The 21,072-nt window shown below is 39.5% G+C and overlaps 1 protein-coding gene and 1 pseudogene across 8 annotated transcripts in view; one reads left to right on the top strand and one right to left on the bottom strand.

The window, feature by feature from the left end:
* The window catches only part of Rcor3 (REST corepressor 3), a 47,590-nt gene that overhangs the window by 19,007 nt on the left and 7,511 nt on the right, over positions 1–21,072 (bottom strand). For all 8 annotated transcript variants that reach the window (XM_087194025.1, XM_087194024.1, XM_087194028.1 and 5 more), the window contains 6 exons: positions 20,883–20,960; positions 18,227–18,279; positions 16,780–16,941; positions 15,268–15,392; positions 14,440–14,518; positions 4,287–4,505 (listed from right to left, as the gene is read on the bottom strand). In XM_087194025.1, coding sequence (XP_087050151.1) covers positions 4,287–4,505; positions 14,440–14,518; positions 15,268–15,392; positions 16,780–16,941; positions 18,227–18,279; positions 20,883–20,960 — 716 coding nt within the window. The remainder of the gene's footprint in view (positions 1–4,286; positions 4,506–14,439; positions 14,519–15,267; positions 15,393–16,779; positions 16,942–18,226; positions 18,280–20,882; positions 20,961–21,072) is intronic.
* Positions 7,630–8,341, top strand: LOC110345333 (ribosome production factor 2 homolog pseudogene; annotated as a pseudogene).

The raw sequence follows: 21,072 nt of genomic DNA, 5'->3' as shown, positions 1-21,072 counted from the left end.
AACAAACTGTGAGGTAAGTACAATCAGTTCTGCTTTAACACAACGTATGTATTTTTGAAAAGTCTCAAGCTCAAGGTCCTGAGTTCAATCCCCAGTACCAAAAAAAAAAAAAAAGAAGTCATTATACTATGCAAAATCCACAATAAAAACCACAGGTTTTAGGGAGAAAAGGAGGTTGGGATACGACACTCAAAACCTTCATCAGTGACAAACAAGAAAAGAAAGAAAAATAAGGCAAGAGTTTTGTACATTAATTGGTTACGAAAATAAAACATGTGGGGCTGGGGATATATAGATAGCTCAGCGGCAGAGCATTTTCCTAGTATGTGCAAGGCCCTGGATTTAATCCCCAGCGAAGAAAGGGAGGCAGGAAGAAAGCTAATAAAAAAGCAAAGAGGGAGAAAGGCAGGGAGGAAGTGAAGGAGGGAAAAGTGAAGGGAGGGAAACAAACCCATAAATGCCACAGGATGCTAAAAGTTACATCCAGGAAAAGCTCTGAAGGCTAGTGCAGAAGTGAGCATCCAAGAGGCTGCAGCTTGTGAGTTATTATTGCAAAGGGGTAAGATGGTTGTTTTAAGATCAGATGTCCGTGCTTCATGACACAGTGCACTCGGGTAGCTGGTACACATCCGAATTGTGTAGTTTTCCACTGACTAGATAGATCATACTTAAGCAAACAGAAAACTCACACTATGCTCAAATTGATACCTGGTATATCAACTGCACTGGAATAAATCTGTTTTTAGAACAAGTTAGAGCAGAACTGACTGTACTTCTATTATCACCATTTTACAGATTAAGAATGTGAGGCAGTGAAGTTGAGACTTTCCAAAGCCACAAATGCAGAAGGCACAATGTGTATTTAAACTACACTACAGCTGCACTTACACTGCTATTCTGCCAGCACTACTGTCATTTCCATTTAGAACATTAAAGGTGAAGATTTTCTTTTCTTTGTGGACACCTCCCCCAAAAATATGTCTAAAGTGATTTGTGAATTTTTTTTCCACCAGAGATCTTAAAAAGACAGATAAAATGTATAAATGTTAGATGGCTCAAGGTAAGCTGGCCATGTCAGAGACTTACAGGTATAAAACATGGTCTTTCAAGGAACTCATAGAATAAAGGGAAGATAAATGAATACACAATATGATAAATGCTAAAACATCTAACATTATCAGGGAGAGGGACAGAGAATGAGTAAACTAGTGAATGTGCTGGCATGTGTGTGGCTGGGTGGTGACAGGGAGGTCTAGGGAGAATGCTTCACAGAAGCTGACCCTCACCAGGAAGGACTGGCCCGCATCAAGCAGGCCAAGACAGGCTGCGGAGAAGGCGGGCACTCTGGGCACTCCGGGAAGAAAAGCATTTAGGGAGGGAGCAGCACCCAATGGCTGGGCAGGAAGTCAGGCTGGGGCCAGGCCGAGGAATGTGGATTCTGCCTAATGACGGAAGGAAACAAAGTACTCTGAAGCACATGAACAACACGACATTTCCCTTTAGAAAAGATACTTCCAGGAATAGGAACAGAATGGGATGATAGAGATGGATTCATTTAACAGTCCAGATGAGAAACATTAAGTAATTAAGAAAACTTCCATAGGAACAGCAGGAATGAAAGGGTGGCGGTACTACAGCTGGGGTGAAGAGACAAACTGGAAACAAGGCGAGGATCTCCTTGTAAACACTGCACTGTGGGAAAGTAGGAGGAACCAAGGACACCTGGCCAGCGGAGTGGCCCAGGGAATGCAGAATCACGCAGGGATAGGCGCAATCAGTCTGGACGTGGCGGATGTGTCCTGTTTGAGACAAGCCCAGACACAAACCTTTACCATGTGACACTGTCAAAAGAACTGGGAAAAAGATTAAAGCTTAAAATGAAGTTCCTTTTACAAGCCAGTAAAAGGCAGTAGTACTGTGGATGAGCAGGAATACAGGTGACAGAGCACATTAGAAGTTTTCTAGAAAAGTGTTGTGTTTGAGAAGATGGCGTCTTAACTCGAGGGTAAGCACTCAATCCCCTATAATATGTACACCCAAGAGAGGCCAGGGTCTCAGAAATCCGGAGAAAGGAATCCCAAAAAGCTAGAAACGGCTGTGGTAAACATTACTGAGTAGTCAAGGGAGAGAAAACCAAGACAGAGACATGAGACCTGGTGATTCAGTCACAGGGGTTGGGGGGGGCGCACAGCAGAGGGGTCTTGTTAAATCGCCCAGGCTGGCCTCAAACTTGCAGTCTTCCTGCCTCAGCCTCCCAGCGTGCTGGGGTGATGGGTGGGCAGGTCCAGGCACAGACGACCTCAGGATAAGCTTCTCCAGTGGTAGAACTGCAATGGGGTACGGGCAGAAACCAGACTGGAAAACTCAGAATAAATGGTGGCAAGAAAGCGGAAGAAGCTGACGTGTGTATTTATGCAGGAAGTTTGCTACGGGAGGAGAGAAACACAAGACCAGTTTGGGTGAATAATCAGGGCCAAGGGATGGAGAAATCTGAACACGTTTCCTTAAGACAGAGGGCCATGGTCCCAAACTATATAACGGCAAAGACCTTACACTTTACATTAAAACGGAAGTGATACAGAATTGTCTGTTTTATCAGTGAGGTTACACATTTCCTTCAAACTTTTCAGTAGTTTTGTACTATAAGATCAAATTTCTTAATCGCATCACATGAAAATGAGAATGAGACATGTTCGTTTTTCTAAAGATCAAGTTTTCCAAATACACAGTGATAAACTTGGGATGTGTCACAGGAGGAAAAGCTGAACGATGTGAATATGACAGGACCACAGCACGCCCACTTTCGTCTTTCAGCATCTCTAAATTCAGGCTGAATTTCGAATTTCTTGACATCACCTTTACAGCCTGACTACCTCCTCTGCAACCTGTTAGAGGGGAGTGGGCAGAAGACTGAACTTCATCACCAGCACTGCAAACACTAAGCCTGGAAACTACACGCCATCTGGGGCTAGAGGCGCAGACAGAAAGAATAAGACAGGCCGTCGGCCACGAGGAGGTGGGGCCTGAAGCAAGGCTAGCCCTCATGTGGGGGCGCAGGCCTGTCATCTCAGCACTCAGGAGGCTGAGGCAGGATGGATCTCAAGTTTCAGCCTAGATTGAGCCATAGCAAGTTTAAGGGTGGCCTGGACTACAAAGGGAGACCCTGTCTCAAAAAACAAAAACAAACAAAAAAACCCAAAACCAAGTAAACAAAAATTTAAAGGAGATTTCAGAGCTAAACCATGTAAGTCGATCACCACTGCCTGGGGGAGGGACAGCAGCAAGGATGAAGGGTAAGATTCTGTTGTTTCCAGTGAAAGGAAACAGAGGCAAAAGCAATCTTTCCAAGGAAGATCTAGAGGCAGCTGGAACTACAGCTGCAGACCTGGGAGGGAGATTCACAGCGCGAAAAAAACAGGCTCAAAAGTCAATGGCAGATAGCGCAGGGTTGGCTGATTTAGAGAGCATCTAGATCTAAGGGAGAGGAAAAACAACGGAGCAAACAGAAGCAGGAAAAGATTCAGACAGGCCAGAGACTGCATAACCACTCACAGAGAACTTACTGTATCAGGTGCTGTTTTAAGCACTTATTGTATATTATCTGATTTAATTCCTTCTGACCACCTTATTTTATTTTTTGCAATTTATTTTGAACTCAGAGGCTTGAGTACTCTACCACTGAGCTACATTCTCAGCCCTTCTAACTTTTTTTTTTTTTTTTGAAACAGGGTCTTCTTACATTTCCCAGGCTTCAAATTTGGGATCCTCCTGCCTCCGCCTCCCGAGTAGTTTGGATTACAAGAACCACATTTTAATTCTCATTTCCAGGTAACTGAGCTGAGAAGTTAAACACCTCTCTAAAATCATGTAGGTAGGAGTTAGGATAGCCAAGTCAGAACATAAGGGTTCACAGACTCTAGGTCCTGACTCTTAGCCACCACTGGATCATGACAATATTCTTTCAGGAGTATCGCTGCTACTAAAGAAGACAGCAGTTCTTACTCACTGAGCATTCAAGATGTGCCAAACACTTGAATAATGTACCTGTGTCACTGCAAATACTGCTGAACAGTCTATAAGAGAAGTCTGATTATTATCCCTCACTGCAGCCTGGAAACTAATGCTTAGCAAGGTGATAAGATTTGGCCAAGACTAGAGCACTCAGTCAGCAATTCAGGGATTCCATCGGACAGCTAAGAAATCTGTGAACAGCAGAGTTCCCCTAGGTGGAAGTGGGCAAGCAAAACGGACAGAATCATCAGATGTATTCTTTTTATAAAAAATACCTGGCGTTTTAGCGAGATCAGCTCCATGTCCAGTTGCCTCAGGATGGTGTTGGCCGCATTGGGACTACAGGAAACTGCGACCACGTCTTCCTGGGTCAGGTACATGCCCTTCGGGGGGCGGCACTTAGAGCGCTGAGAGTGATGGCGGTGCTGCAAGCTCTGGTACTCTCTCCTGCCCAGCCCAATCTTGCTAGTTGGGACAGGCTGTTCAGTGTTGCCCTAGGATGAAGACAGTAACAGGCTGTTTCTTCCACAAACCAAAACCAGTTTACTATCAGTGTCTGTTGCACTAAGTACACCTGAAAAATACTTCTAACCAATTACATAAGCATTCACCAGCTGGAGTGGGGAAGCATACAACACGCTTCAAAAAAAAGGTTCTTGCAAACAGAATTCAACACACTGAAAAGATCATACACCATGACCAAGGTGATTTCATCCAGGAATGATGCAAGGGTGATTTGGCATATGCACATCAATAAATGTGATATACCACGTAACTAAAATGTAATATACCATGCAACTAACTAGAATCAAGGGGAAAAATCACCTCCACAGATGCAGAAAAAACAGTAAAATCCAAGATTCCTTCATAATAAAAAATAACCTGAGGAAAGTAAGTATTAAAGGATCTTTCTTCAAAATGATAAAAGGCATGTATGATAAACCCACAGCCAATATCATACTGAATAGGAAAAACTGAAAGCATTGTTTCTGTGGATCAGGAATGAGACAAGCGTGTGTGCTCTTACCATTTCTATTCAGTACAGTACTTGAAGTTACAGCCACAGCAATTAAGCAGGATAAAGAAATAAAAATGATGCAAACAGGAAAGAAGGAAGTCAATTATCCCTGTGTGAAGACAGCATGATTCTTTACATAAAAGACTCCCAAAAAACTCCCCCAGAAGACTCTTGGATCTGATACGGAAATTTAGCAAAGCAGGATATAAAATCAACACACAAAAATCAGCAGTGTTCTCCCGGACCAGTGATGCCAAGCCTTTTAGAGCTTTCAACGACATAAACAGCCCGCTGCGGCACACGTGCCATAGGTTTGCCAGTACTGCTAATGAACCCACAAAGACAGAAATCAGGAAAACAATTCTACTCACAATAGCTTCAGCAAAAATAAATACCTATGAATCAACCTAGTCAAGGAGGCGAGAGTCATCTAGAATGAACATTACAGAAACTGAAGACAGAAATTCAAGAACACATTAGAAAACAAAAAGATTGATCTTCCTTGTTCATCAGTTGGCTGATCTAAAATGACCGTATTACCAAAAGAAGAATCCTACAGATTCAGTATGATCTCTATAAAAATATCAACAACCTCCTTCATGGAAGATCAATACCAACAACTCCTAAAATCCATATGAAATTGGAATAGCCAGAGCAATCCTGAGCAAAATAGTGGAGGCATCAAAACATTGCATTTCAAGTTACACCACAAAGCCCTCACAACAAACAGACGTGTACCTCAGTGGGACAGAACAGAAGACACAGAAATGACCCCACACACCTACAGCCAGCTGAGTTTCGACAAGGGGGCCGACAATGATATGCTAGGGAAAAGACAGCCTTTTACCAAATAGTGCAGAGAAAGCTGGTTATCGACATACAGAAGATTACAATTAGATTTCTCTCACCCTGTACTAAAATCAAATCAAAATGGATCAGTGACTAGGTAGAAAAGCAGACACTCCGGAACTGCTGGAAGAAACACAGAAAAAACACTTGAAGCCACAGGCACAGGCATAAATTATCTGAGCCGAATGGATATTTCTCAAAAGAAGAACAAATGTCCAACAGGTACAAGAAAAAACATTAAATACCTTTAGCCATTAGGGGAATGCAAATTAAAAATACTTTGAAATTCCTTCTCACTCGTCAGAATTATTACCATCAAGAACAGAGAAAACAATGAACACTGCAAGGATGGCAGAAGGGTCTTTCCTATACTGCTGGTGCCAACGTAAACTAGGACAATCATGATGGAAACTGGAAACTAAAAATAGAACTACCACTTAATCCAACTATTCCAACTCCTGGGAATATTCCCCAAAAAACTAGAGACAGCACACTACAGTCAGTGGTGATACATGCATGCCCATGTTGATAGCACAATTCCAAGTAGCTAAGTTGTGGAAACAACCTAGATGCCTATCAACAAATGAATAGAAAATTTGCTTCTGAGCTCAAGGGAAAGTGAGGAAATTCCTCAGAGCCCAGAAATGATGAAAAGCAGGAATCTACAGGGATAAGCAAATATGCAGGAGCTAGCATTTGCCTAAAACCCAGGCTTCAGTGGACAACTAGCTGGTCCAGGGCATGTGTGACACAAAGCCACAGTGCTGAGAAGGGTCATTCACTGTGTGAAGTAGAAAAGTACTGCTGCACTGCAGAAGGGTGAGGATGACTACGACATGCCCATCTCTCTTGGGTGGGGACAACGGAAAGAGGACAACGGAAAGAGAACTGCTCTTCCCTGAGAACCCTCAACCACAACACTGCCTTCAGCCAGGTTTGGGGCCTAAATTTTATGACCTGTTTAATTTGAAAAACCCCAAGTCAAAAATTTAAAGTGTCTCAGGCTGGTAGTGCCTATGGACACTCAGCAGAAACAAACACACACGGTCTCCAGAAAATTCCAGTCTCATGCGTGTGTCAATGACCAAAACAGATCTTCACTAAATGAACTTCTAAAGGAAATACATTATGAAGAAAGGGAAATTACGTTCTAAGGGTGAACTAAAATTCAAGATGCGAGGTGTGGTGGTGCATGTCTGTAATTCCAGCACTGGGGAGGCTGAAGCAGGAGAATCACTGTGAGTTTGAGACCAGCCTGGGCTACACACAGTGAGTTAAAGGCCAGCCTGGGCAACACAGCAAGCCTGTCTCATTAAAAAAAAAAAATCAAGAATGGTAAGCAAAATAAGTTAATAAGTTAAACATGTAGGTAAATCTGAAACATCAGCGATATATTTAATTTCAAAAAATAACAAAAATCAGAGGGGCAGTAGAGCCAAAGCATTCTAAAGGCTTTGTGTTCATCAGAAAGTCATTAAAGATATCAATGCTGAATTTTAAGTTAAATACACAGAACGAAAATCTCCAGAGTGGCTTCTCGTGCACCTGCGTGGTGCACATGCACTGCCTGGACTAAGGCTGTGGTAGCAATGGACTCTGGACTGAGATACCAATCCCCAAACAAGAAGGGCCAGGAGTCCTCGAGAAGAGAGAACTCAAACAGTGAAAATATTAAAAATTCCATGTTGATTAAAGGGGAAAATACGAGTCTAACAGTGACACACTACTTAGACACGTGAATGCATCTTTTGAAAAAAAAAAAAAGTATGGTGTTCTGAAAAAAGAAACATTGCAAGACCCTTTGAGGATAAGACATTGCTGGAATTCTTTTTAAAGACGTCAGATTATTCTTTATTCGCGTTTACCTTGCGGAGTAAGCTGCCAAATAACCTGGGAGGGTTGTATGCATGACAACCACGTGCTGGAGATGACTGAATTAGGTACTGAGAAGCCCTGTGTCTCTAAATGTCCTGAAGGAACAAAACCCACGTTGTTATCTGCTGGTGAGAGAACTAAACTTCTTACTGATTTCTTCAGAGGCCCCACAGTGTCAGATGATCTGCCCGGTGGATTATGTCATGTTCTGCACTGCCCTGCACTGAATGGGAAGGTTTACTTTCAAAGCTCTACATTGCTGTTAAAAAAAATCTGGTTGTAGAACACCATGGACTGAACTGGAAGACAAAAGGACCTTCACTGTACCTGGTCCTTCAGGGCTCACACCTAGAATCAGATGATCTTTTAAATCACCTATGAAAATGCCTGAAGATCCGAAGCTAAAGAAGAAAGTATCTCACATGATATTTCTGGTAAACTTACGAAAGGATTAACAAGAGGAAACAAAAGCTAAGCAAACTATAAATCAGGAAAATGAAGGCACTGAAGAAACAACCTGCAGAAAGGACAACAGGAGAACAGGAAAAAAAAATCAAAGAATTAAAAAAATTAATGAAACTTAGCTAACAATTAATTTTATTGTGGTCTATTTACTTAAAGGAATTGTCAAGCTTCAGTGAAACTATTAGAAAGTAAAAGAATGGAATAAGAAATGGATTTTTAATACCTTAAAAAAAGGTACAAAGTACAGGAAACTAGAAGACATCATATGGAAGGTAAAACTAGGAAAAAAACCCCAAATATATCAAGGATCATGATCAATATAAATGGCTTAAATCTTTCAGGTAAAATATAAAATCCTAGCTATATGTTCTTTGTAAGATACATACTTAAAATGTGAGGACACAGAAATGTTGAAGTTAAAATGAAGTTATACCAGGCAAATACTTAACAAAAATAAGACAATGGAGCTATATTATACCTTTAACAAAAATAAGATGGAGCTATATCATGCCTTTAAAGCAAGACTTAAAGAGATGAAAATGTCTCTACATATCGATAAAAGGCTCAGATCAGGAGTAAGATAAAATAATTCTAGATTTTGTATGCACCTAGTGACTATACTTTAAAATACAAAAAAGCATTACTTCTCAATCTGATTGAACAAAATAACTGATAAGATGACCAGACAAAAATAACCAACTAGCAAGTAGGCAAGCAATAAGAATACAGATTTCAACTACAAAACTGACAAATTAAATGACACATTTAAAACCTTAAAACCAATAGAGTATATTTTCTTAAGTACACATAGAAAAATATTTATGAAAATTCCATATTCTAGGCTTGGAGGTTTCAAACACGTCAGGAAACATAACACTCCTGACATGGAGATGCAGGGGTCTCTACTCAGTCCCATTTTTTCTGGGCAAAGGTTAGTGACTCACCTCGAAGCAATGGAGTAACTCCAAGGCCAGTCCAGACATGGCTGGGCAGCTGCTTAGTTCTTTGGGGATTGAGTGTTTTGGAGGAAACCAGTCATTCTATTAAGAAGCCACATTGCTCAGCCCAGCAGGCTACAAGGCTGCATAGAACTGCTGCAGCTAGAAGCCAGCACCAACTACAGTACTAACAATTAACAATGTGAATGCACTACAAACCTTCAATAGCACCCTACGTGATGGTGAAGTAGGAAAATCATTCTAAAAGGAGGAATAAGAAAAAAATAGTTATCATAGCTTCTACTCAATATTGTACTGGTGATTCTAACCAGTTCAGGAAAGGCTAAGAGGGGTTAGAAGTGTGGCTCAGTGGTAGAGTCTGTAAAAGAAAAAAGAACGAAAGGGAGGAGGGATGGTGAGAAGCAAAGAGGGGGAAAAGGAAGGAGAGAGGGAGGGAAGGAAGGAAGGACTGAAAGCCAGAACTGCTATTATTTTCAGGTCAAGTAAATCTCTACAGAGCAAATCCAAAGCAATCTACAAATAAACTATATAAAGGATTCATTTCTGCGCCTTTTACAGAGCAAAGGGAAGACCTGGCAGGGCTGTCCTACACGTGTGATAGGCCAGAAGAGTGAAGGCCCAAGAACGGCCACTTTCTTACTACTTAGGACCTGCGAAGCAGCGGAACTTGCTTTAACAGCTATCAAGACCCACTAGAAAGCTGCAGTAATTCAGATGATCTGGGGCTGACAAGGGGTATTTAACGGACAAGAGGAGCAAAAGAGAGGGCCACACATACACAGGAGTCCCCTATACAATAACGCTGGTACTGTCGGCCAACTGAAAAGGATAAAAATGGATTTCTACCTTGACATGAAAAAATGTATTTACTGCCAGGTCAAGTGAATAAAGGTAAAAATGAAAACTTTAAAACATAAGAAGAAAAACTTTAAAAAATATAAACTAAAATATGGAATTTTGAAAATGTACATATTTTTCATGAAGTAGCTGTTCTCCTAAGCCCAAGGAGTAAACAGATAAACTACAAACACTATACACAATCAGAAAAAGAATTCAAAAAAATTTTTAAATATTTTCGGTCTTTAAGATAAATATCCAATACAACAGTAGGTAAAATTAAAAATCCCAAACAAAACAAGCACTTAAAAAGATATACCAGGGCCAGGGATTTAGCTCAGTGGTGCCGCCATCTGCCTCTCAAGTGCAAGGTCCTGAGTTTGCAAAAGATATACCAAACAGCCAATAAACAGATGGAAAAGTATTCAGCTTCATTAATAATCTGATGAATGAAGCTGAGAGCACCATGTGATACCACCTCTTACTTTCAGATTTGTAACATTATTATCAAATATTGGCAGGGAAATAGACAGTGGACACTCACTGCCCAACAGAAGTATAAAAATACAGAAGACTCTCTGGTCATTACCCAGTTAGGCTGAAAACAGCCATCCTCTAAAACAGGTGCTTCTGCTTTACAGTCTCAGAGCACCACTGCTCAGTAAGTCACCGCTGGCAGTCTGTGGAATGATCCGTGTGCGCACTTCAGGTAGCTGGCATCCTTTTCCCCTGCCCACGCTATGACAGTGGTGCCTAACAATCACTGTAACAACGAAAAGCACTTCCCTAATTTCTAAATGCCCTTCATGGGGGCAACGCTAAATCCTGGTGACAACTATGGTCCCCAAGGACTGCACAGACATCCCGTACAAGCTCCTATCAGCCCTCCTCATCACCCTCCCAACCCCCACTGGAGATGATGCCCAGTGGTTAGAGTGGATAAATTACAGCGTGTATATACAGTGGAACGCTAACATGCAGCAATAAAAATGAATCGCCAAAAGTAACAAGTACTAAAAAATACATACAATGATTCCATTTTTTAAAAGTTTGAAATGTTCAAAACAAAATGACAATTACTCAGCAATACATATATGTATGTGATAAAACTATTTTTAGAACTATTTTAAAAGGCATAAATAATAAATTTCAGGACAGTGGTTTCCTCTGGAGAGAAAGGAAGGGTATACAACTGAGGAAACATACAAACAAAATTTTTGTTTAAGATTAGTAATGGATACACTGATTTATATATGTATGTATATATATATATATATATATATATATATTTTTTTTTTTTTTTTTTAGTTCTTGCTCTCAAAAAGTTTACTAGCCGGGGATAGGGGTGTGTGTGCGTGAGAGAGAGAGAGAGGTGGGGGAGGGCCTATGAGTAAAATGGTACTGATCAAAACAATCAAAACTGCAGCAAATTTAAGGAAAAATAAGGTAGTTGTCTATTCAAGGTAAAGGACAAAATTTGGTAAAGAAGTCACTTACTTACATCTTACAGACTTATGAGGAATTTCATACGCAGATTTGGGGGAAAAGAAAATTCCAGAGAAAAAGGAACACAAGAACAGAACAAAGGCCAGGGAACTGCAAGTATTTCTAACTTGAAGTATGTGGGAGGGGTGGGGAATGCCTAACTGGAGAGTTTAGTGTTTGACCCTGGAGGCAAAGCAATGGAAAGGTTGCAAACAGCAGATCTGATTTTAATACTGCTTTGGTGACAGGAGGGCCAATGGGCTGGGGGGGGGGGTGTGCAGTCTGCCGTGGGGCACTCAAAGAGAAATCGGGACAACCCAGATAAGAGAGGAGACCCGAGCAGTCAGATAGCAGAGCAGAGGACAAACGTCAGGTGCTGACAGTTAAACACAATAATGGCAAAATGAATGCAGTAAGTGGGAAAGAAAAACACCACTAAAATTGAGACAGTGGTGAAGAGGTACACAGGACTGAGGAAGGTGACACCAAAGTAAAAGATTCTAAAGAGGGGACGGGTCAGTAATGTGAAAGGAGAAAGCACGTGTGGGACAAAGGGAACAACCAGTCTCTTCCTAACCAACCGTGGGCAAGCCGCTGCCTGCCCAGCGGGCACTTTCAGGGGACAGGAGACCCTGCCTGAGGCAAGGCAGTGCTAAGAAGCGGGGTGCTCTTCTAGAGTGGCTGAGAGTCAAGCACTCAGAGGGAAGACCTGAACATGCTCCCAGGCTCCGTGAAAAGGATGGAAATACGGGAGAAGAAGGGGTGCAAAGCCCCAGAATACATAGAAGTGGATACCATCAAACAAGCAGTGAAACTGTAGAAAGCAGAAGCAGGAACCTTTCATATTGTGAGAAAAGCATTTGGGCACAAGACTGTTCATGTGAGAAATAGTTACTGCACACTGGCCAGATGCAGTTATTGTGCACAGCACTGCGGATGAAAGACACATAACTCAATCCCTGACTTCAAAGAACCCACAGCTCAGTGGGCAAAGGAGGATGCAGCCTGAGGTGAAAGGGTAGTCCAGCACGCAGCTAGAGGAAGGCAGGCGCAGACTGCGTGGCAGTGCCTGGCCTGCCGGGTGTCTCCTTCGTGAGATGCAAGGTGAGCTCACCTGCCAGGTGTTGGAGGGGCGGCAAGCGTCAAGACACGTCAGGCCAGGTGTGGGAAGCAGTGAGCACTCACCATAGCTGCCAGGTAATAAGTCACTTGTGTCCAAGATTTACTGTGGCCTAGTACTTCAAAGTGAGCCTACCATTTTAATTTTGCCAATGAAGCAACTGAGACCTAGAAGTTAAAATCTGAGAGGACTATCCTGAGATTGGAAGCTGCGTTTCTACAGTGTTTATGTTATAGTATGTTTATTGTGTTTTTACAGTAGCAAATAGTCACATAATTGAGTCTACCTTACTGTGCTTCTCAGTCCAAGAATGCACCCGATCCCGCATTTTAGGGTTACATGAATACAAAAGAAAAGGTTATAGCAGAAGAGTAAGGGAAACGGGGAGTAAAATAAATGCAGAAATGGGGGAGAAAGCAATTCAAGGAATTAACCACTCTAGGTCTTGGTCTTGGCTCAAGGAAACAAAGGCTAAGCAGCCTGTGGAGGGAGGAGGGAATGAAGGAAGCAAGAATTTCAGAATATACAGCAGTAGAAAGACAGTGAAATACCAAGTTGAGGCAGAGTAAGATTTTATAAATTTCATTAGTAGAAGACTTTAAAGTGATGTCAAGGGCCAGACTAAGCCATGAAACTGAGTTTAAGAAAAATGTCAGTCATACTGGATGAGGTCACACACTTCGTAAACAGTTAAGTTTAAACAAACCCAGTTACTGTCTCCAATTTCAACATTATTATTCCAAAGCTCCCATGTACCTCATAAGCCTTAATCTACATTCTGACTATATTTCTTTTCTAATCTCAGTTAACAAACTCAGTACCTCAGTTTACAAACTTAATTTAAGATTTTGGAGAAGATGGCTGTTTGTGTTTATGTGGGGAAGACGGCCATGGTCATGTTTGTCATCCAGTGTAGAGTTTGTGAATGAAAGCAAAATTTCGCCAAATGCTGTTTGCATCCTGAATTGTTTACAAACAGGCACATTGTGAACCGAGGTGTCACTGTAACTCCTTGCCTTGTTACACAGAGCCCATGTATCAGTTTAGTCTCTTCATCATCCTATCATGGCAGATGAGCAGTTTTCTAGTTGAGGACTCTTTTCATCTCTCCTTCTGAGGCAGCTTTCAATTTTCACTGCTATGCAGTATCTGCTACTACTTTAATTTGCTATCTGAAACCAACAAAATGTTTCCAAGAAAAACTAGGTGATAAACCCAGAAAGCTTAATTTTATACCTAATAATATGTCAGGGGTAAGAGTGTTTTTATTTGTTTTCTATACATTAAAGACTAGGGATTGAGGCAGGGCTCCTATATCTGACTAGACGAGATAACCCCCAAATTATTCAAGATATTGGTTCACTATGGTTCCAGTGAGTGTATTTCCAAAACCCCCCACTCAGGATTGAAATTTACTATCTCCTAAGCCAGTGGTGCAAACCTATGGGACACTTGTTACTTGTTTTTAAGACAAAAGATGTTAACGTATGAGTTGTTTTGTCTGTTTTTTGGTACCAGGGATTGAACTTGGGTCCTTGCACTTGCACAGCAGGCGGTGAAACCACTGAGCTAAATCCCCGGCCCTGAGTTGTTTTTTTTAAACTAGAGCCTCAGTATTCAGGTTGAACTGTGGTGTTGGCACTTTGCAATAAATATGTGGGTTTTGGGCTGCAGTTTGGGCACTGGTCCCTAAAAGGTTTGCCATCACTATCCTGAACCATTATATAAAAGGGTTTGGTTTCTTTTTTTTAACATGAAACACTCCTCCCTCATCCTTTGAGATTTATAGAAAATTTACAAGTACTTCTAGTATTCATTACCTCGTTTTTGGCTTCTTTTTTAGGATCATAATCACTATCATTCCCATCCATTGGGTGTGTTTCTTCCACATCATCATCACTACAAAAGAAAGATTGGTAAACTTTTTACTTTTATTCCAGTGCACCTATCAAACCATAATATTATTTCTAATAATTTTACTAAATATTCCTTAACAGAACAAGAAAAGTCTTTGAGAAGATGAGATCATAATTTAGATTACTGTAGTGTTTAGAAACACCTTTTGGGGCTTAAAGTATCATTTTAGCAAACATTTCTAGCTAAAAAAATACTTAATGGGAAAGAGATTTAGAAAAAAAAATCATTTGAGAAAGAAAACACAAACAATTTGAAATAATACTTATAATTTTAGTTTTTAGTTGAAAAGTAGAGTAATGATTTTATACTACCAGGCAATACAGTCACAGAAACAAGGACTTTAGTTACTAGGGTAAGTGCAGGAAGGACCCTTCCACGGAACAGGGTTTTTAATGTATTCTAAATATATGTACTGACTACATCAACACTAAAAGGAAACATGTGTAATTATACTTGGAAGAGAGCATTCTTTTGGTACCGAGGATCGAACTCAGGTCTTTGCGCTTTCGGGGCAGGTGGCAGAACCACTGAGCTAAATCCCCGGCCCCATGAAGAGCATTCTTAATATTAAGACTTTTGACCACTTGGCTTTTTCCTGTCAGAGTAGAGACATAAATGTTAAGAATAGAAAGAATTTCCAGTGTGTGGTGACAATTTTTGTGCCCTATAAAACATAAGCAACCCAATGCAATGTGCCTAACAGCGGGACTTAACAGATGCAGCCAACCTACCTGTCCCCCTGATTACGTCTACTGGCTAGTTTACGAGCCTGGCGATCCATTAAACTGGTCCTAGAGCGAGTTTTTTTCCAAGAATAGTAATATTTTACAAGGCTTGCAATTGTCTTATCTGGAAGCTTTAAAAAAATCGTGTTAACATTAGCAGGATTAATTCATTAAACTCTGACAAAATGAATAACATTACTCTTTGATAATAAGAACATAAATGGAAACTATTGGATAGGTACCTTTATGAACTATAAGAGCTAGAAAGTGCTGTGACGACAGTCACAGCACCCCACACACCAATGTCATTCCCATTTCTCAATTGGTATTACTATCTGGTCTAGGGAGAAGAAAAGGATGTCACAAACTAACTTAGTAACAGTGTCCCCAGAGGTCCCCAGCACAGCCATGTTAGTATTTACTATTTCTTTCCTTAAAGAGCTCCTCAATTCCCAGTCCCCATATACACTGGAATTTTGAGATATAATTCAGGTAACATAAAGTTCACCATGTAAGGTGTACAGTGCAGTGGCTTTTGGTATACTAAGGTGTACCGTCACGTCTATCTAATGCCGTAATATTGTCCTAACCTCAAAAAGAAACCCCATACCTATTAGCATCACTGGAAATTTCATACAAATAGAATCATACTGTATACCGTCTTTTGAATCTAGCTTCTTTCATTTAGCAAAATGTTCTCAAGAATAGCTAGTCTATTATTGTTTTTTAATCACTGTTTTAAATCTATTCTTAAGATGACAAATAATGCAAACAGACTTTAGCCACGAAATAAAGTCTTGAGGTATGAAAATAACTAATGATCATGCACTCATCTGTCACACTAGCAAATGAGACAAATTCCCTACCAAAAATGTTCTCTTCAATTATAGACGGTACCTAGAAGTATTTGTAAACATTACCTAAGTTTTATTTATTCCAGTTAAAATATTTTAATGCAGTAACTTCTCAGACTTACATTATTTTGATAAAATACTAAACATTTAAGAACTAGAAATACAGCACAGTGATTTCCCTTACCAATCAAAAAAACAGCAACACCTGAACAACACTGAAATAATACAGATTTTTAAAAAATGGGCTTTCATATCCAAAAACATGTAAATTAACCAAATCCTGAGGTCAAAATATAAAACATTTAAAAATAAAGTTGAAACTATGACTTTTTTTCTGAACAACAAAAATTTTTTTTTTGGTACTGAGGATCGAACTCAGGACCTTGTGCTTGTGAGGCAGGTGCTGGGTCACTGAGCTAAATCTCCAGCCCAAGAAACAACAAACATTTAATAACTATGCCATACATATTTTTGTCAAAATAAAAATGTCACCCCACTGTCATGGATGAATGATCATAGAAAATAGAACTGTATGCAAGCAAATATATCTATTTCAGTATAGTTTTTAAATTTAAGTCAAGTTGGAAAGCATTTTCCTATTTAATAATTGGGATATATTGAATAATATTGTAAGATATATTACAAAAGACTAAAATCACCATACCATTTGCTGAATCCTGTGAAAGCTCTTCCCGTGAAAACTAAAGGCTTGCTCAAATAGGACTTTATCTTCCACTGTCCACTCATCCGGAAAGGGAGTGAAATTAGGGAGATCAGCAAGGGACTTCTCAATGTTATGCTTATGCCAGAACAGCATGCCAAGTGCCTTTGAAGAGAAATCATTCCCCTTGGTCTTTAATGGACTTATGTTCCATTAAGTTCAACACAAAGTTCACAAAGTTCCACAAAGTTCAACATATTAGATAAAAATTTTAAGCCTATGACTTCAACTTAAGATAAAACTCAGTTCAGGATTTTTAATCAGGGCTGCTCAGATAGCGGACCTCATTTACTTATTTCTTTTAAATCAGGACCTCAGAACAGTCAATGTACATACATACCACATTGCTGCAGAATCTAGGAAAAACAGTGGGCTGGGGTGTGACTTTCATTTCTAAAGCAGACTTGTAGGTTCACGTCAAGACTTTTACTTATTAATTTGCCAATGTGTAGGGAAAAATACGCTAGAAGGAAAATACCCAGTAAATCAATACTTGAATGAAACTACCAGTTACAACACAAAACTAGAAACCCTCAGTTGGGATGTATCAGAGAAATAGCTAAGTTTTACTAACCTTTCAGAAGAATATTGCAGGCTAACGACTTTGAAGAAGTTAAGTGTACCATCACTGCTACTTTAACAATTTAATACATTACCACGTATGCTTTTAATTTTCATTATATATATATACATACCAGAAAGCATATAAGTAACTTTGATGACTTGATAACCAAGTCATAAGAAAGCCTGAAATGGTCAACTTCTGAAAATTCTGTAACTTTCCCCTTTACAATAAGTAGCCTTTTACCTTTACTATAAGGTTATTAAGTATCATTTAGGGGATAAACTTTTATTCTTTAAAAAGTGATATAGTATTTTTAAGTAGTGAGTTTGAAGGTAAATTTTGATGACAAACCTTTGCAATAAACATGAAAATGACCAAATATACAATTACATTGGAAAGGATTAGCTTTGTCTCAAATAAATATTAAAACAGAAATGCAAGGCTTAAAAACAAATAGTGAAAGGCTTCAAAATCTACAAAAAGTTAATTATGTGCGTGTGTGTGTGTATACACACAATATATAATATATATACCTCAATTTCAGAAAAATGGTGACTATAATGTTAGCTCTTGGTAACTCAAGATACAGCGATTTCACCTTTCTTCTCTAAAAACAAATTACCTATTTCACTATTAACTCTGATCAAGACTGAGATGACACTTAGTCAAAATGAGACTTGAGAATCTGTTTCAAAGCATACTGCAGTGGTGAGTGCCTGAGCTACCCAGACTGAGACAGAGGGTCGCCTGAGCCCAGTTCAAGGCCGGCCTGGGCAGCACAGAGAAACCTGTCTTTAAAAAGAAAAAAAAAGTTTCTCTACATACCTGTTCAACATTATAGCCATGTTTCTCCTTTGCAATTGCAATATATTCATCCACTGTAATAAAAATGTTAAGATAATTATCCTCATTTAATTTTCCCAGATCTACTTTTTTTTTTAAACATGGCAAAATAAAATACTTAATTATTCCAGGGATAAAGAAAAAACAAAAGAGCCAAAGTCATCTTCCATGAACTGTTACAAAAAGAGACATTCAAACAGGCTCAGAAGTTCCTCCAGTTGAACATGTTATTTAGTATGACATTGCTATGGTCACATATCATATACTTACTAAATCCAATGATATTATCATTATTTTTGTATGTAGAAAAAGACCAATCTCCAAGTAGACAATAAAACCTAATTATAGTGTAAAATACTAAAACAAATACTTCACTTTTCAATTATAGTCTTTATTATAATATTTAAGACCTTTTCTCATATTTAGAGTTTCTTCATTTTCCTATTAGAGTCTTTATTTGAAGTTATTTGGCTATTTGAGTCCCTTTCTCATATTTAGAGCTGGCCCAAAGCCTTGACCGTCTTGACAGTTGTATAAAAGATGATTTACACATCTACGATTTTGCCAGCCATACAGAATGACACACTTAAGTATGCTTCAGTATCCCTAAAATCTTCAGCTCTTCTTGTTGCTATACAAACAGTGCTTAAATATTCTATTTTTGTTTAACCTGTGTAATTAAGCCAATAAAACTATTCAGATAAGCAGTTTTAATAATGATATACTGGCAATTTAAAACTTCACTGCTAAGAAGTCTGGCACATTCAGAACTTAGTTTTATGTGAAGTCCACATAATAACTCCTTAGCCCTTTAAAATTATTTTAGACATATATAAAGTTAACTTTAAAAACGTATTTCTGAGAAGCAGTGGTTTAAAATTCTGACCCTGAAACAGGTGGCCTGTTGGGGCTTGGTTTTCTGCTTGTCTCCAGTTTACTCTGGTGCAGTAACTTGGTCTTCGTGTACCTTGGTGCATTCCTCCTAACGGGGTGATTAGGTGGCACCAGGATTCCTCTCAGGATCAAACGAATTAATATATATAAAGTGCTCAGAATAGCACCTGGCACATTTTAAGTACTTCTAACTACCTGCTACTACTATTTGGTCAGTCTAGTTTAGTACATGAGGATGCCATCATAACAATATGCTCTTAGAATAGCACCTATTTTCATGGATGTTATTAATCTCCCCAAATGTAAGCTTCTGATGCAGAAAATCCAAACAGCACATTTTGCTCAGGACCCACAGTACTTAATTGAACACATGACAGGACTAAATCTATGGTGATTAAATTTAACGACAGCCCCACAGATGAGAAAGGTAACTAGTACTACCTGACCAGTGCTTCTCAATCCTGGTTATGTATTAGAATCAGTGTAGGAGCTTCTTAAATGTAAGACACCCAGGCCTGGCATCTGAAGATTCAGACTTTATTTGTATGAGAGAGACCAGACACCAGTGCTTTTCAAAGACACCTCCCCAGATGATTCCAATATACATATAGCCAGGGCTGAAAGTGTTTGCTCAAGACCTTTACTGGACATTCCACATGGACACCATACTACCACTACATGTTAGCTTCCTGAATTGTGCTTTCTACCTTGCTAAAAAATGCACCATTGTGTAAAATACAACTAAAATACCAAAACTCAAAGGCTCCCAGATGCTCACTTTGTGAAAAAAACCTTTACCTGAGATAATGAGAACTGGACCAGAAACCCAACAGTCTCTTTTAGATTCTTGGTATGTGGTGCCAGGCCAAATGAACAATGTCATGTTTCTGTTAATGCCTCACGGGCATATAATTCCTCGATTACCTGCGAGACTCTAGCTAGTGTTCTAAAGCTCCTCAAGAAGGAGGATGATTGGGTATGCAGAAGCATAGTCAGTTTTCAAGTTTTAGTTTTCTTGCTACATCAATAAGCATTAGACTTACTATGCACATGATATACAAGACATCATTAATTTTCTTGAAACTAGACATCTTTAAGATGTTAGTAAATATTTTTAAAAGGCAAACTTATTTTATAGCTCCCAGAATGACTGTTCCACGTTGTGTTGTTGTTATTTAATAGATTCAATGGTCAATGGAGGGGTGGGGTTCTTAGCGTTGTTACCTGCACGTTTCCTATATCTGATATGCTGCAAAGGATCAGGTCCACTACATCACATTGACGTCTAAAGCCACACCATGATCCAAGAGGTGCACAGTCAATGATACCGCAGGTCTCCGGCCAGAAATGCACAGACATGACCTGATGGCTGCTGACGTCAGTCCTTTCTGCTTTCCTCGCTATAATGGCAGTGACAGTGGGCTCTGCAGTCTGAAGGCATCTCTTTACGGCTCCATAGACTAAGGAAAGCCTGTGTAGGAACCTCCGCCCCTGCTTGAGGGTTAAGCAGCAATGCCATCAGATCCTAGGTTGTTTTCATTCTTCATAGGCCTGACACAAACTGGAATCATTAACCCTCTATCTTTCAAAAGGAAAAAACATTCTAATGTAACAACCTCTACTAAAAAAAGAACATAAATTCTCTTCGTATGACAATCTAAAAAGACTCAAAAACAAAGATAAACTGCATATGGAATTGGTGACAGATCCTGTTGACCTTAGCATTTGATCTCAGAAAACTTACATTTGGGATCTGGGATACTGTGATAGGGAGACCACACGAGCATCCCTCCATTGTCCTTATCTGTGTACTTTGTAGCACCTGGGGGAAAAAAATCAATTACTTAGAACATGATGGATTTTATTTACACCCACATTAGCATACACAAAGTAAGATTTATTTATTTTAGTACAGTATCTGCATAGGATAAGAA

Source organism: Heterocephalus glaber, unplaced genomic scaffold (assembly GCF_053883595.1).
Source record: "Heterocephalus glaber isolate CG9 unplaced genomic scaffold, H.glaber_assembly_v1.0 deba00001600, whole genome shotgun sequence".
NCBI lineage: Eukaryota > Metazoa > Chordata > Mammalia > Rodentia > Bathyergidae > Heterocephalus > Heterocephalus glaber.
Note: the sequence above shows the minus strand (reverse complement) of the source record. Positions and strands in the feature narration are given on the sequence as shown.